Genomic DNA, 12,796 nt, shown 5'->3' on the forward strand with positions numbered 1-12,796 from the left:
GAGCTGGTTATCGGGCCCAGTCACTGTGAGTGAGCAGGTTATCGGGCCCAGTCACGGTGCGTGAGCCGGTTATCGGGCCCAGTCACGGTGCGTGAGCCGGTTATCGGGCCCAGTCACGGTGAGTGAGCCGGTTATCGGGCCCAGTCACGGTGAGTGAGCCGGTTATCGGGCCCAGTCACGGTGAGTGAGCTGGTTATCGGGCCCAGTCACGATGAGTGAGCTGGTTATCGGGCCCAGTCACGGTGAGTGAGCTGGTTATCGGGCCCAGTCACGGTGAGTGAGCTGGTTATCTGGGTGGTGGGGTGGGCTGGGACAGTGCGGTGGGGGTGGGGCTGACATCGCTCTGTGTTCCCGTGTGTTTATGGCCTTATTCTCTCCCAGGTGAGGGTGCGAGTGAATGGGGATGAGGTTCTGTCAGAGAGAACGGCCACCCTCCGCTCCTGGTGGGAGGAGACCAGTTTCCGGCTGGAGAGGCTGCAGTCCCATCGGGCCTGTGTGGAGGAGGAGGAGCGGGGGCTGGAGCATCGCGTTGCCCCAAAATACAAGCTCAGCTTCCAGCCGGCGCACATCCCCAGACCGTCCACCGACTCAGGTAAGTGTGAGACCGTGTCGTCACATGTGACCCCCAGACAATACCGCATAACCCCCCTGCGACCCCCAGCCAGCATCTCGTGATTCCCCCCCACCCCCCCCCCAGCCAATACCATGTCACCACCCCCACGAACCCGGTCAGCATCATGTAACCCCCGCAATCTCCGGCAGTACTGCATGACCCCCCCGCCCCCACGACCCCCGGTCAGTACCACGTGATCCCCCGTGATTGGGGAACTGCGAACATTGTACAGTTGTTTAAAAAGGAGAAGGGCGATGCAGACACTGTTATCGGGGAGGAGTGTGAAATATTAGATGAAATAAACATAGTGAGAGAGGAGGTATTAAGGGGTTTAGCTGCTTTGAAAGTGGCTAAGTCCCCAGGCCCAGATGAAATATATCCCAGGCTGTTAAGCGAAGCAAAAGAGGAAATAGCAGAGGCTTTGACCATCATTTTCCAGTCCTCTCTGGCTTCAGGTGTGGTGCCAGAGCACTGGAGGACTGCTAATGTGGTACCATTGTTTAAAAAGGTGGAAAGGGATAGGCCGAGTAATTACAGGCCAGTCAGCCTAACCTCGGTGGTGGCAAAATTATTGGAAAAAATTCTAAGGGACAGGATAAATCGTCATTTAGAAAGACACGGATTAATCAAGGACAGTCAGCATGGATTTGTTAAGGGAAGATCGTGTTTGACTAACTTGATTGAATTTTTCGAGGAGGTAACAAGAAGCGTCGTTGATGTAGTGTATATAGATTTTAGCAAAGATTTTGATAAGGTCCCACATAGCAGACTGGTCATGGAATTAAAAGCCCATGGGATCCAGGGCAAAGTGACAAGTTGGATCCAAAATTGGCTCAGAGGCAGGAAGCAAAGGGTAATGGTTGATGGGTGTTTTTGTGACGAAGGCTGTTTCCAGTGGGGTTCCACAGGGCTCAGTACTAGGTCCCTTGCTTTTTGTAGTACACATCAATGATTTAGACTTGAATGTAAGGGTTATGATTAAGAAGTTTGCAGATGACTAAAATCGGCCATGTGGTTGATAATGAAGAAGGAAGATATCAATGAACTGGTCAGGTGGGTGGAACAGTGGCAAATAGAATTCAATCTGGATATGTGTGAGGTAATGCATTTGGGAAGGGCTAACAAGGCAAGGAAATACACATTAAATGGTGGGACACTGAGAAGTGTAGAGGAACAAAAGGTCCTTGAAGTGCATGTCCACAGATCCCTGAAGGTAGCAGGCCAGGTGGGTAAGGTGGTTAAGAAGACATACGGAATACTTGCCTTTATTATCCGAGGCATAGAATACAAGAGCAGGGAGATTATGCTTGAACTGTATAAAACACTAGTTAGGCCACAGCTGGAGTACTGTGTGCAGTTCTGGTCACCACATTACAGGAAAGATGTGATTGCACTAGAAAGGGTGCAGAGGAGATTTACGGGGATGTTGCCTGGACCCTTTTAGGCCGTGCATTCCAGATCGAAACCACTCGCTGCGTAAAAAATGTTTCCTCCTGCTCCCTTTGGTTCTTTTGCCAATCACCTTAAATCTGTGTCCTCTGGTTCCCGACCCTTCTGCAAATAATCAGGGAACTATAGACCAGTCAGTTTAACATCAGTGGTAGGAAAAATAATGGAATCCCTATTGAAGGAGAAATTAGAAGAACATCTAGAAACCAAAAATTGAATAATGAATAGTCAGCATGGATTTCAAAAGGGAAAGTCTTGCTTGACCAACCTCATTGAATTTGTTGAAGAGGTAACGGAGAGAGTAGACAAGGGTAATGCAGTCGATGTAACTTATCTAGATTTTCAAAAGGCCTTCGATAAGGCACCCCGTAATAGACTGATGAACAAGGTCAGAGAATGCAGAGTCAGGGGACAAGTAGCAGAATGGATCGCTGTTTGGCTGCAAGACAGAAAGCAGAGAGATGGGGTAAAGGGTAGATATTCACAGGGGCAGAAGGTGGGTGATGGTGGATCAGTGCTGGGACCACTGCTGTTCACAATTTATATTAACGATTTAGACTTTGGAATCAAAAACATAATTTCTAAATTTGCGGATGACACCAAATTGTGGGGAATATTCAATACTGAGGGAGACTGCAACAAATTACAGGAGGACATTAATAAACTTGCAGAATGAGCATATAATTGGCAAATTAAGTTCAACACAGATAAATGTGATGTGTTCCATTTTGGTCGGAAGAATAGGGAGGTCACTTATTACTTGGAGGATGCGAGTCTGGGTGAGGTCGAGGAACAAATACACACATCACTAAAAGTAGCGACACAGGTTAACAAGGCCATAAAAAGCAAACCAGGTACTAGTTTATTTCGAGAGGGATTGAATTGAAAAGTATGGAAGTTATACTGAACTGTATCGTACCTTGCTTAGACCACACTTAAGAATATTGTGTATAGTTCTGGGCGCCATATTATAAAAACGGAGAGGGTACAGAGAAGATTTACAAGGATGATACCAGAAATGCGAGGGTATACATATCAGAAAAGGGTGAACAGGCTGGGTCTCTTCTCCCTTGAAAAGAGAAGGCTGAGGGGTGACCTAATAGAGGTCTTTAAAATGATGAAAGATTTTGATAGAGTGGATAGAGAGAATGTTTCCATTTGTGGGTTATGCTGATAGAGTTAAATGAGGAAAGACGGGAGGAGGCTCGAGTGGAGCATAAACGGCGGCATGGTCTGGTTGGGCCAAACGGCCTGTTTCTGTGCCGTATATCCTGCGTGAACAGTCTGTTTCTGTGCCGTATATCCGGTGTGAACGGCCTGTTTCTGTGCCGTATATCCGGTGTGAACAGCCTGTTTCTGTGCCGTATATCCGGTGTGAACGGCCTGTTTCTGTGCCGTATATCCGGTGTGAACGGCCTGTTTCTGTGCCGTATATCCGGTGTGATCCTGTGTAATGGTGTGGGACAATGACCTTCCGTTTCATGGTGTCGGCAGGTGTGTGTGAGCCACGAGTGGCAGTGATCCGGGAGGAAGGCAGCAATGGGGATCGGGAGATGGTGGCTTCGCTCGTCATGGCCGGATTCCAGGTGAGAGGGGGACGGATCGCAGTTATACTGGTGCGGGGCAGCCTGCCGGTGACAGCTGTTGGGGGTCCCTGGGCGAGGGGGGATTGGGATTGGTGGCGGAATCGGGACCGGGGTTGGGTAACTCGCTGCTCCTTTCTCCTGCAGGTTTGGGATGTTACGATGACGGATATCTGCTCGGGGCTATCTCTGGACTCGTTCCGTGGGGTGGTGTTTGTCGGAGGCTTCAGTTACGCTGACGTGCTGGGATCGGCAAAAGGTAGGAGCCGGAATATTTCATCCGCACTGTAACAGGGACAAGCCGGGCCCGGGATCTTTGACGCTCTTCGCCTCCCAGTGACGTTCCCAGTGCCGCTGTGTGGTTGCACCTTTCTTTAACCGGCTGTTTCCTCCCCTGTAGGTTGGGCAGCGACGGTACATTTCAATCCCATGGCACGCGCCGAGTTCGCCAGGTTCCGTTCCCGGCGGGACACCTTCAGCCTGGGCGTGTGTAACGGGTGCCAGCTGATGGCACAGCTCGGCTGGGTGGCCTCGGAGGCTGACATGGAGCTGTCGGACGGTGAGAACTTCTCGGACTGTGGTTCGCTCTCTTGCATCAAGTGTTTAATAAATAAGGTAGAATGTACAGCACAGAAACAGGCCATTCGGCCCAACCAGTCCATGCTGGTGTTAATGTTCCACATGAGCCCCCTCCCTCTTTCCTCATCTAACTCTATCAGCATAACCCTCTATTCCCTTCTCCCTCACATGCTTATCCAGCCTCCCCTTAAATGCATCGATACTATTCGCATCAAGCCCTCCCTGTGGCAGAGAGTTCCACATTCGCACCACTCTCTGGGTAAAGAAGTTTCTTCTGAATTCCCTATTTAAGAACATAAGAAATAGGAGCAGTTGTCGGCCATTCGGCCCCTCGAGCCTGCTGATCTTCTACTTCAACTCCACTTTCCTGCACTGTCCCCATATCCCTTGATTCCCTTAATATCCAAAAATCTATCGATCTCGGTCTTGAATATACTCAGCGTCTGAGCCTCCACAGTCCTCTGGGGCAGAGAATCCCAAAGATTTACCACCCTCTGAGTGAAGAAATTTCTTCTCATCTCAGTCCTAAATGGCCGACTTCTTATTCTGAGACTGTGACCCCTGGTCCTAGAGTCCCTAGCCGGGGGAAACATCCTCCCTGCATCTACCCTGTCAAGCCCTGTTAGAATTTTATATGTTTCAATGAAATCAGATCTCGTTCTTCTCAACTCCAGAGAATATCGGCCGAGTCTACTCAATCTCTCCTCATAGGACAATCCCCCCATCCCAGGAATCAGTCTGGTGAACCTTTGATGCACTCCCTCCATGGTAAGTATATCTTTCCTGAGGTACGGAGACCAGAACTGTACACAATACTCCGGGTGTGGTCTCACCAGGGCCCTGTATAATTGCAGTATGTCTTTACTCCTGTACTCAAATCCTCTTGTAATGACGGTTAACAAACCATTTACTTTCCTAATTGCTTGCTGTACCTGCACGTTAACTTTCAGTGATTGGTGTACAAGGACACCCACACCCAGGTCCCTCTGAACACCAACATTTCCCAATCTCTCATCATTTAAAAAATACTCTGCTTTTCTATTTTTCCTACCAAAGTGGATAACGTCACATTTCTCCACATTATATTCCATTTGCCATGTTCTTGCCCACTCACTGAGCCTCTCTATATCCCCTTGAAGCCTCTTTGCATCCTCCTCACAACTTACATTCCACCTACACTCAGTCCCTTCATCGAAGTCATTAATTTAGGTTGCAAAAAGCTGAGGTACCCAGCTAGTTACAGCCTGCCAACTTGAAAAAGACCTGATTATTCCTACTCTGGATTTTCTATCCGTTTACCAATCCTCAATCCTACATAAAAGGTAATCCTAAGCTCCTCTCTAGGTATAAATAGTAAACGGGTAGTAAGAGGAGGGCTGGGGCTGATTCTGGACCAAGAAGGAGACCTAGGCCTGGAGGCCGAACGTGGGAGTACTTTGTGCCTGTCTTCTCCACGGAAGAGGATGCTGCCATAGACATTGTGCAGGAGGAGCTACTGGAGACACTTGATAGGATAAAAGAAGAGATATTCGAAAGGCTGGCTGTATTAAAGTAGATCAATCACCAGGAGCAGGTGGGATGCATCCTAGAACGCTGAGGGAATTGAGGACGGAAATCGCGGAGGTACTGACCATAATATTCCAATCCTACATAGATACGGAGGTGGTACCAGAGGAGTGGAGAATTGCAAATGTTACATTATTGTTCAACAAAGGAGTAAAGATAAACCCAACACTACAGGCCGGTCAGTTTAACCTCGGTCGTAGGGAAGCTTTTAGAAACAGTAATAAAGGACAAAATGAACAGTTATTGGACAAGTGTGGATTAATTAAGGAAGGCCGCACGGATTTGTTAAAGGCAAATCGTGTTTAACCAACTTGATCCAGTTTTTTGATGAGGTAACAGAGAGGGTTGATGAGGGTAATGTGGTTGATGTTGTGTACATGGATTTCCAAAGTGCCGCATAATCGGCTTGCCGGAAAAGTTGAAGCCCAAGGAATAAAAGGGACTGTGGCAGCTTGGATATGGGATTGGCTCAGTAACAGGAAGCAGAGAGGAGTGGTGAACGGTTGTTTTTCGGACTGGAGGAAGATATACAGTGGTGTTCCCCAGGGGTCAATACTGGGACCACTGCTTTTCCTGATGTATATTAATGACTTGGACATGGGTGTACAGGGCACTATTTCAAAATTTGCAGATGACACAAAAATTGTAAGTATAGTGAACAGTGAGGAGGATAGTGATGGACTTCAGGAAGACATAGACAGGCTGGTGAAATGGGCGAACATGTGGCAGATGAAGTTTAACACCGAAAAGTGTGAAGTGATGCATTCTGGTAAAAGAATGAGGAGAGGATATATAAACTAAATAGTACAATCCTAAAGGGGGTGCACGAACAGAGAGACCTGGGGGTATATGTGCATAAATCGCTGAAGGTGGCAGGGCAGGTTGAGAAAGCAGTTAAAAGCCTTACGGGATCCTGAGCTTCATAAATAGAGGTATAGAGTACAAAAGTATGAAAATTTTGACGAACCAGTTTTTGATAAAACACTGGTTCGGCCTCAACTGGAGCATTGTGTCCAATTCTGGGCTCTTTAGGAAAGATGTGAAGGCCTTGGAGAGGATGCAGAAAAGATTTACGAGAATGATTCCAGGAATAAGGAACTTCAGTTACGTGGACAGACTGGAGAAGCTGGGGTTGTTCTCCTTGGAGCAGAGAAGGTTGAGAGGCGATTTGATGGAGATGTTCAATATCATGAGGGTTCTGGACAGAGTAGATCGAGAGAAACTGTTCCCATTGGCAGTAGGGTCGAGAACCAGAGGACACAGATTGAAGGTGATTAGCAAACGATCCAAAGACGATGTAAGAGAAAGCTTTTTTACGCAGCGAGTGGTTAAAATCTGGAATGCACGGCCTGAAAGGGTGGTGGAGGCAGACTCCATTTTATCTTTCAAAAGGGAGTTGGATAAGTATCTGACAGAAAAATATTTGCAGGGTTACGGGGAAAAGGTGGGGGAGTGGGACTCGCTGAGAGTTGGCATGGGCTCGACGGGCCGAATGGCCTTCCGTGCTGTAACCATTCTGTGATTCTGTGAATCCATGCTGATATATTACCCCCAATCCCATGAGCCCTAATTTTGTTTAATAACCTCTTATGTGGCACCTTATCGAGTGCTTTTTAAAATCCAAATACACCATATCCACTGGTTCTCCCTTATCTATCCTACTAGTTACATCTTCAAAAAACTCTTGACAGATTTGTCAAACACGATTTCACTTTCATAAATTCGTGTTGACTCTGGCCAATCCTATTATTATTTTCGAAGTGCCCTGTTACCATGTCCTTATTAATAGATTTTAGCATTTTCCCTACTACTGATGTCAGGCTAACTGGTCTGTAATTCCCCGTTTTCTCTCTCCTTCCTGTCTTAAATAGCGGGGCTACATTTGCTACCTTCCAATCCGTGGGAACCATTCAGAATCTGGAATTTGGAAGATGACAAACAGTACATCCACTATTTCTATTGCTACTTCTTTCAAAACCCTTGGATGTGGGCCATCGGGTCCAGGGGATTTATCGGCTTTCAGTCCCATTAATTTCTCCAGTACTGTTTCTTTACTAATACTAATTCCTTTCAGTTCCTTATTCTCACTAGACCCTTGGTTCTCCACTATTTCCGGAATGAAGACAGACGCGAAGTATTTGCTTAATTTCCTTATTCCCAGTTATAATTTCTCCTGTCTCAGCCTGTAAGGGACCCATGTTTATATTCGCTAATCTTTTACTTTTTACATAACCTCCAGCTTTTACCGTCTATTTTTATGTCTCTCACTAGTTTACTCTCATATTCTATTTTCTCTTTCTTTGTCAATTTATTGGTCCTCCTTTGCTGAATTCTAAAATCCTCCCAATCCTCAGGCTTACTACTCTTGTTGGCAACATTATACTCCCCTTCCTTTGATCTAATACTATCTTTAATTTCTCTTGTTAGCCACGAGTGGACCATTTTTCCCCTGGTGTTTTTATTCCGTAAGGTAGTGTATATTCATGGCAAATTATGAATTATTTCTTTAAATGTTTCCCATTGTTTTTGCACTGTCATATCTTTTAATCTAGTTTTCCAACCTACCTTGGCTAACTCACCCCTCATACCTACATACATTGCTTTGTTCAGATTTAGGACCCGAGTTTCAAACTTAACCAAATCACTCTCAAACACAGAGTTTGAATCATATTATGATCACTGCTCCTCAGAGGCTTCTTTACTACAAGGTTATTAATTCCCTGTCTCATTGCACAATGCTAGATCTAAAATAGCTAATTCCCCAGAAGGTTCCTCGATATACTGACCTAGAAAATTATCTTGAATGCATTCCATGATTTTACACTATTTCTGCAAATTTGGTTTACCTAGTCTATATGAAAATTAAAGTCCCCCATGATTCCTGTATTACCCTTGGTACATTTGATTTATTGGTGACTCGCTTATATTGATAGCCTCTATTTTTTCTCTTCTCCACAAGTGGAAATACTCTCTGTGGGTTTACTAAGGAAACCTTAATTGTACGGCTTTTTTCAAGAGTAAAGATATCCAGCCTTCTGGTTATCGTCCTTGTAAATCTCCTCTGAACCCTCGCCAGTGCTTCTATATCCTTTTTATAACGTGGTGACCAGAACTGTTCACAGTACTCGAAGTGTAGTCAAGCCAAGGTTCAATACACATTTAGCATAACTTCACTACATTTCAATTCCCTCCCTCTGGAAATAACCCCAAAGTTTGGTTTGCTTTAGCGATGGCCTTGTTAACCTGCGTGGCTGTGTTCAGTGATTTCCCGCTGGGTTAGTGTGGGGCAGTGTTGCGGGTGCGGGCCATGCATCAGTCGGGAGTTCCCGCGCAGTCGCTCACAGGCTGTGGCCACTGGAAGCATGCAGGGCCACGCAGCAAATAAAGAAACCGCGCGGCTAAAACATCGAGGGAACGTGGGGGTGGGGGCCAGGCTGCAGGTCACGGGAAGCGTCTCGACCCAAGGATAGTGTTGGGGAGTTTGTAACTGGGACCAATCTCTCTGTTTCAGACGGTGCAGCGCGACAGGGCGTGCTGCTGACCCACAACCGCTCCGGCCGCTTCGAGTCGCGCTTCGTTACTGTCGCCATCTTGGAGAGCAGCTCAGTGCTGCTGCGGGGGATGGAGGGCTCGACCCTGGGCATCTGGGTGGCCCATGGAGAAGGTGAGAGCTCGGGGGTCCGCACTGAGCCGGGGGGAGGGGGAGGGAGGGTCCACTACACACTGAGCCACGGGGGAGGGGGGGGGGGGAGGGTCCACTACACACTGACCCCGGGGGGGGGCGGGGGAGGGAGAGTCCACTACACACTGAGCCACGGTGGGGGCGGGGGGGCCCACTACAGACTGAGCCACGGGGGGGGGGGGGGGGCGTGGAGGGTCCACTACAGACTGACCCGGGGGGGGAGGGGGTCTTCTGTGCACTAACCCGGGGGTGGGATGTGAGGACTAGGATCAGTGACCTCGGGGAAGGGCCGGGGGGTTTGGGCGGGGGCTGCAGGGAGAGAGCTCTCTCTGGACCGCAGCAGTGAGGTGGGGCGGGGAGTAGGAAAGAGTCCACTCCACACTGACCCGATGGGGGGAGGGGTCCTCTGTGCACTGACCCGGTGGGGGGGCGGGGGGGGGGGGAGGGGAGGGGTCCTCTGTGCACTGACCTGGGGTGGGGGGAGGGGTCCTCTGTGCACTGACCTTGGGGGGGGGGGGGGTCGGGGGTCGGGGTCCTCTGTGCACTGACCCGGGGCGGGGGAGGGGTCCTCTGTGCACTGACCCGGGGGTGGGGGGGGGGGTCGGGTCGGGGTCCTCTGTGCACTGACCCGGGGTGGGGGAGGGGTCCTCTGTGCACTGACCCGGGGCGGGGGAGGGGTCCTCTGTGCACTGACCCGGGGGTGGGGGGGGGGGGGTGGGGGTCCTCTGTGCACTGACCCGGGGGTGGGGGGGGGGGGTCGGGGTCCTCTGTGCACTGACCCGGGGTGGGGGAGGGGTCCTCTGTGCACTGACCCGGGGGTGGGGGGGGGGGGGGGGTCGGGGTCCTCTGTGCACTGACCCGGGGTGGGGGAGGGGTCCTCTGTGCACTGACCCGGGGCGGGGGAGGGGTCCTCTGTGCACTGACCCGGGGGTGGGGGGGGGGGGGGGCGGGGTCCTCTGTGCACTGACCCGGGGTGGGGGAGGGGTCCTCTGTGCACTGACCCGGGGTGGGGGAGGGGTCCTCTGTGCACTGACCCGGGGCGGGGGAGGGGTCCTCTGTGCACTGACCCGGGGGTGGGGGGGGGGGGTGGGGGTCCTCTGTGCACTGACCCGGGGGTGGGGGGGGGGGGGGGTCGGGGTCCTCTGTGCACTGACCCGGGGTGGGGGAGGGGTCCTCTGTGCACTGACCCGGGGCGGGGGAGGGGTCCTCTGTGCACTGACCCGGGGTGGGGGAGGGGTCCTCTGTGCACTGACCCGGGGGTGGGGGGGGGGTCGGGGTCCTCTGTGCACTGACCCGGGGCGGGGGAGGGGTCCTCTGTGCACTGACCCGGGGTGGGGGAGGGGTCCTCTGTGCACTGACCCGGGGGTGGGGGTGGGGGAGGGGTCCTCTGTGCACTGACCCGGGGCGGGGGAGGGGTCCTCTGTGCACTGACCCGGGGTGGGGGAGGGGTCCTCTGTGCACTGACCCGGGGCAGGGGTCGTGGGGGGACTGGGACCAGTGACCTCGGGGAGTGGCTGTGAGTTATTCGGAGGGGAGTGTTGACGTTCGGTCCCATTCACTTTGCAGGTTATATGCAGTTTGAGTCGGAGAAGGTGCTGACGTTGGTGACCGAGAACGGTCTGGCTCCACTCCGTTACTGCGATGACTCTGGTGCCCCGACGGAACAGTATCCCCAGAACCCCAATGGTTCGCCGCTGGGAATGGCAGGCCTCTGCTCGGCCGACGGCCGGCACCTCGCCATGATGCCCCACCCCGAGCGCTGCACCTTGCTCTGGCAGTGGCCCTGGATGCCCCAGGACTGGCGCCAATCGCTCTCCAGTTCACCATGGTTACGCATGTTCCACAACGCTTTCCAGTGGTGTTCGCAGGGTCTGTGATCATCTGCCTGTCCCGGACTGAGTGTATCCCGCCTCCCAGCTCACTGCGTCCATCACCGGGGAGAGCAGGCAGACTATTCCTGCGCAACACACTGCGCTCCATCGTCCCGCAGTCCTCATCGTATGCACGGGACTGGGACCACTGAATCTTTCTGACACTCGGGAAATCCACGGGACCTGAACCGTTCACAGTGACAGTTTCAGTAAAAGTATTTCTGTGAAATTAAAGACTGAACGCAGTTTGCAACTTCTGCCTCCTCTCCTTTGTGTGATGGCTTAAGTCTTAGCAATGTGAAATACACAAATTCAAACACTCCCAGGGCATGTACAGCACGGGGTTAGATATAGAGTAAAGCTCTCTCGACACTCTCCCATCAAACACTCCCAGGGTAGGTACAGCACGGGATTAGATGCAGAGTAAAGCTCCCTCTACACTGTCCCGTCAAACACTCCCAGGGCAGGTACAGCACGGGGTTAGATACAGAGTAAAGCTCCCTCTACACTCTCCCATCAAACACTCCCAGGGCAGGTACAGCACGGGGTTAGATACAGAGTAAAGCTCCCTCTACACTCTCCCATCAAACACTCCCAGGGTAGGTACAGCACGGGATTAGATGCAGAGTAAAGCTCCCTCTACACTGTCCCGTCAAACACTCCCAGGGCAGGTACAGCACGGGATTAGATACAGAGTAAAGCTTCCTCTACACTGTCCCATCAAACACTCCCAGGGCAGGTACAGCACGTGGTTAGATACAGACTAAAGCTCCCTCTACACTGTCCCATCAAACACTCCCAGGGCAGGTACAGCACGGGTTAGATATAGAGTAAAGCTCCCTCTACACTCTCCCATCAAACACTCTCAGGGCAGGTACAGCACGGGGTTAGATACAGAGTAAAGCTCCCTCTACACGATTCCGTAACCAGAGGACACAGATTTAAGATAATTTTCAAAGAGCTCAAGGGGAGGTAATTTTTTTTTAGGCAATGACTCTGGAACGCGCTTCCTGAAAGGCGGTGGAAGCAGATTCAGTAATAACTTTAAAAATAGAATTGTATAAGTACTTGAAGCTGAAAATGTTCCAGGGCTTTGGGGGGAAAAGATTGGGTCAGTGGGACTAATTGGATCACTCTTTCAAAGAGCCAACACAGGCACAATGGGCCGAATAGCCGCCTCCTGTGCTGTATCAGTCTAAGTCATGGAGCGGGGTTTCTGCATGGAGGCAGAGGACATGACTGAGGTACTAAATGAGTACTTTGCATCTGTCTTTACCAAGTAAGAAATGCTGCCAAAGTGAGACTTTGCACCTTCTTATCAGCGAACACTTGGTATGGGCTGGAAAGAACATCATCTCCAATCTAACGCATCAAGTTGGTGATGTGGTGCGAACTGATGTCGGCTCTGGAGCCCGCTTGTTGCTGTGTGGTTTGCCTGTGTTCGAGCTGGACT

General features: G+C 50.8%; 1 protein-coding gene across 1 annotated transcript in view; it reads left to right on the forward strand.

The window, feature by feature from the left end:
• The window catches only part of pfas (phosphoribosylformylglycinamidine synthase), a gene marked incomplete at its 5' end in the record, with an annotated part of 77,438 nt that extends 65,842 nt beyond the window's left edge, over positions 1 to 11,596 (forward strand). The window contains 6 exons of the mRNA XM_070872764.1: positions 382 to 592; positions 3,557 to 3,648; positions 3,793 to 3,904; positions 4,046 to 4,204; positions 9,302 to 9,454; positions 11,039 to 11,596. Of these exons, the coding sequence (XP_070728865.1) occupies positions 382 to 592; positions 3,557 to 3,648; positions 3,793 to 3,904; positions 4,046 to 4,204; positions 9,302 to 9,454; positions 11,039 to 11,349 (1,038 nt within the window). The remainder of the gene's footprint in view (positions 1 to 381; positions 593 to 3,556; positions 3,649 to 3,792; positions 3,905 to 4,045; positions 4,205 to 9,301; positions 9,455 to 11,038) is intronic.
• Between the last annotated feature and the right edge of the window lie 1,200 nt (positions 11,597 to 12,796).

The sequence above is a fragment of the Pristiophorus japonicus genome, unplaced genomic scaffold, assembly GCF_044704955.1.
Source record: "Pristiophorus japonicus isolate sPriJap1 unplaced genomic scaffold, sPriJap1.hap1 HAP1_SCAFFOLD_361, whole genome shotgun sequence".
NCBI classification, from domain to species: domain Eukaryota; kingdom Metazoa; phylum Chordata; class Chondrichthyes; family Pristiophoridae; genus Pristiophorus; species Pristiophorus japonicus.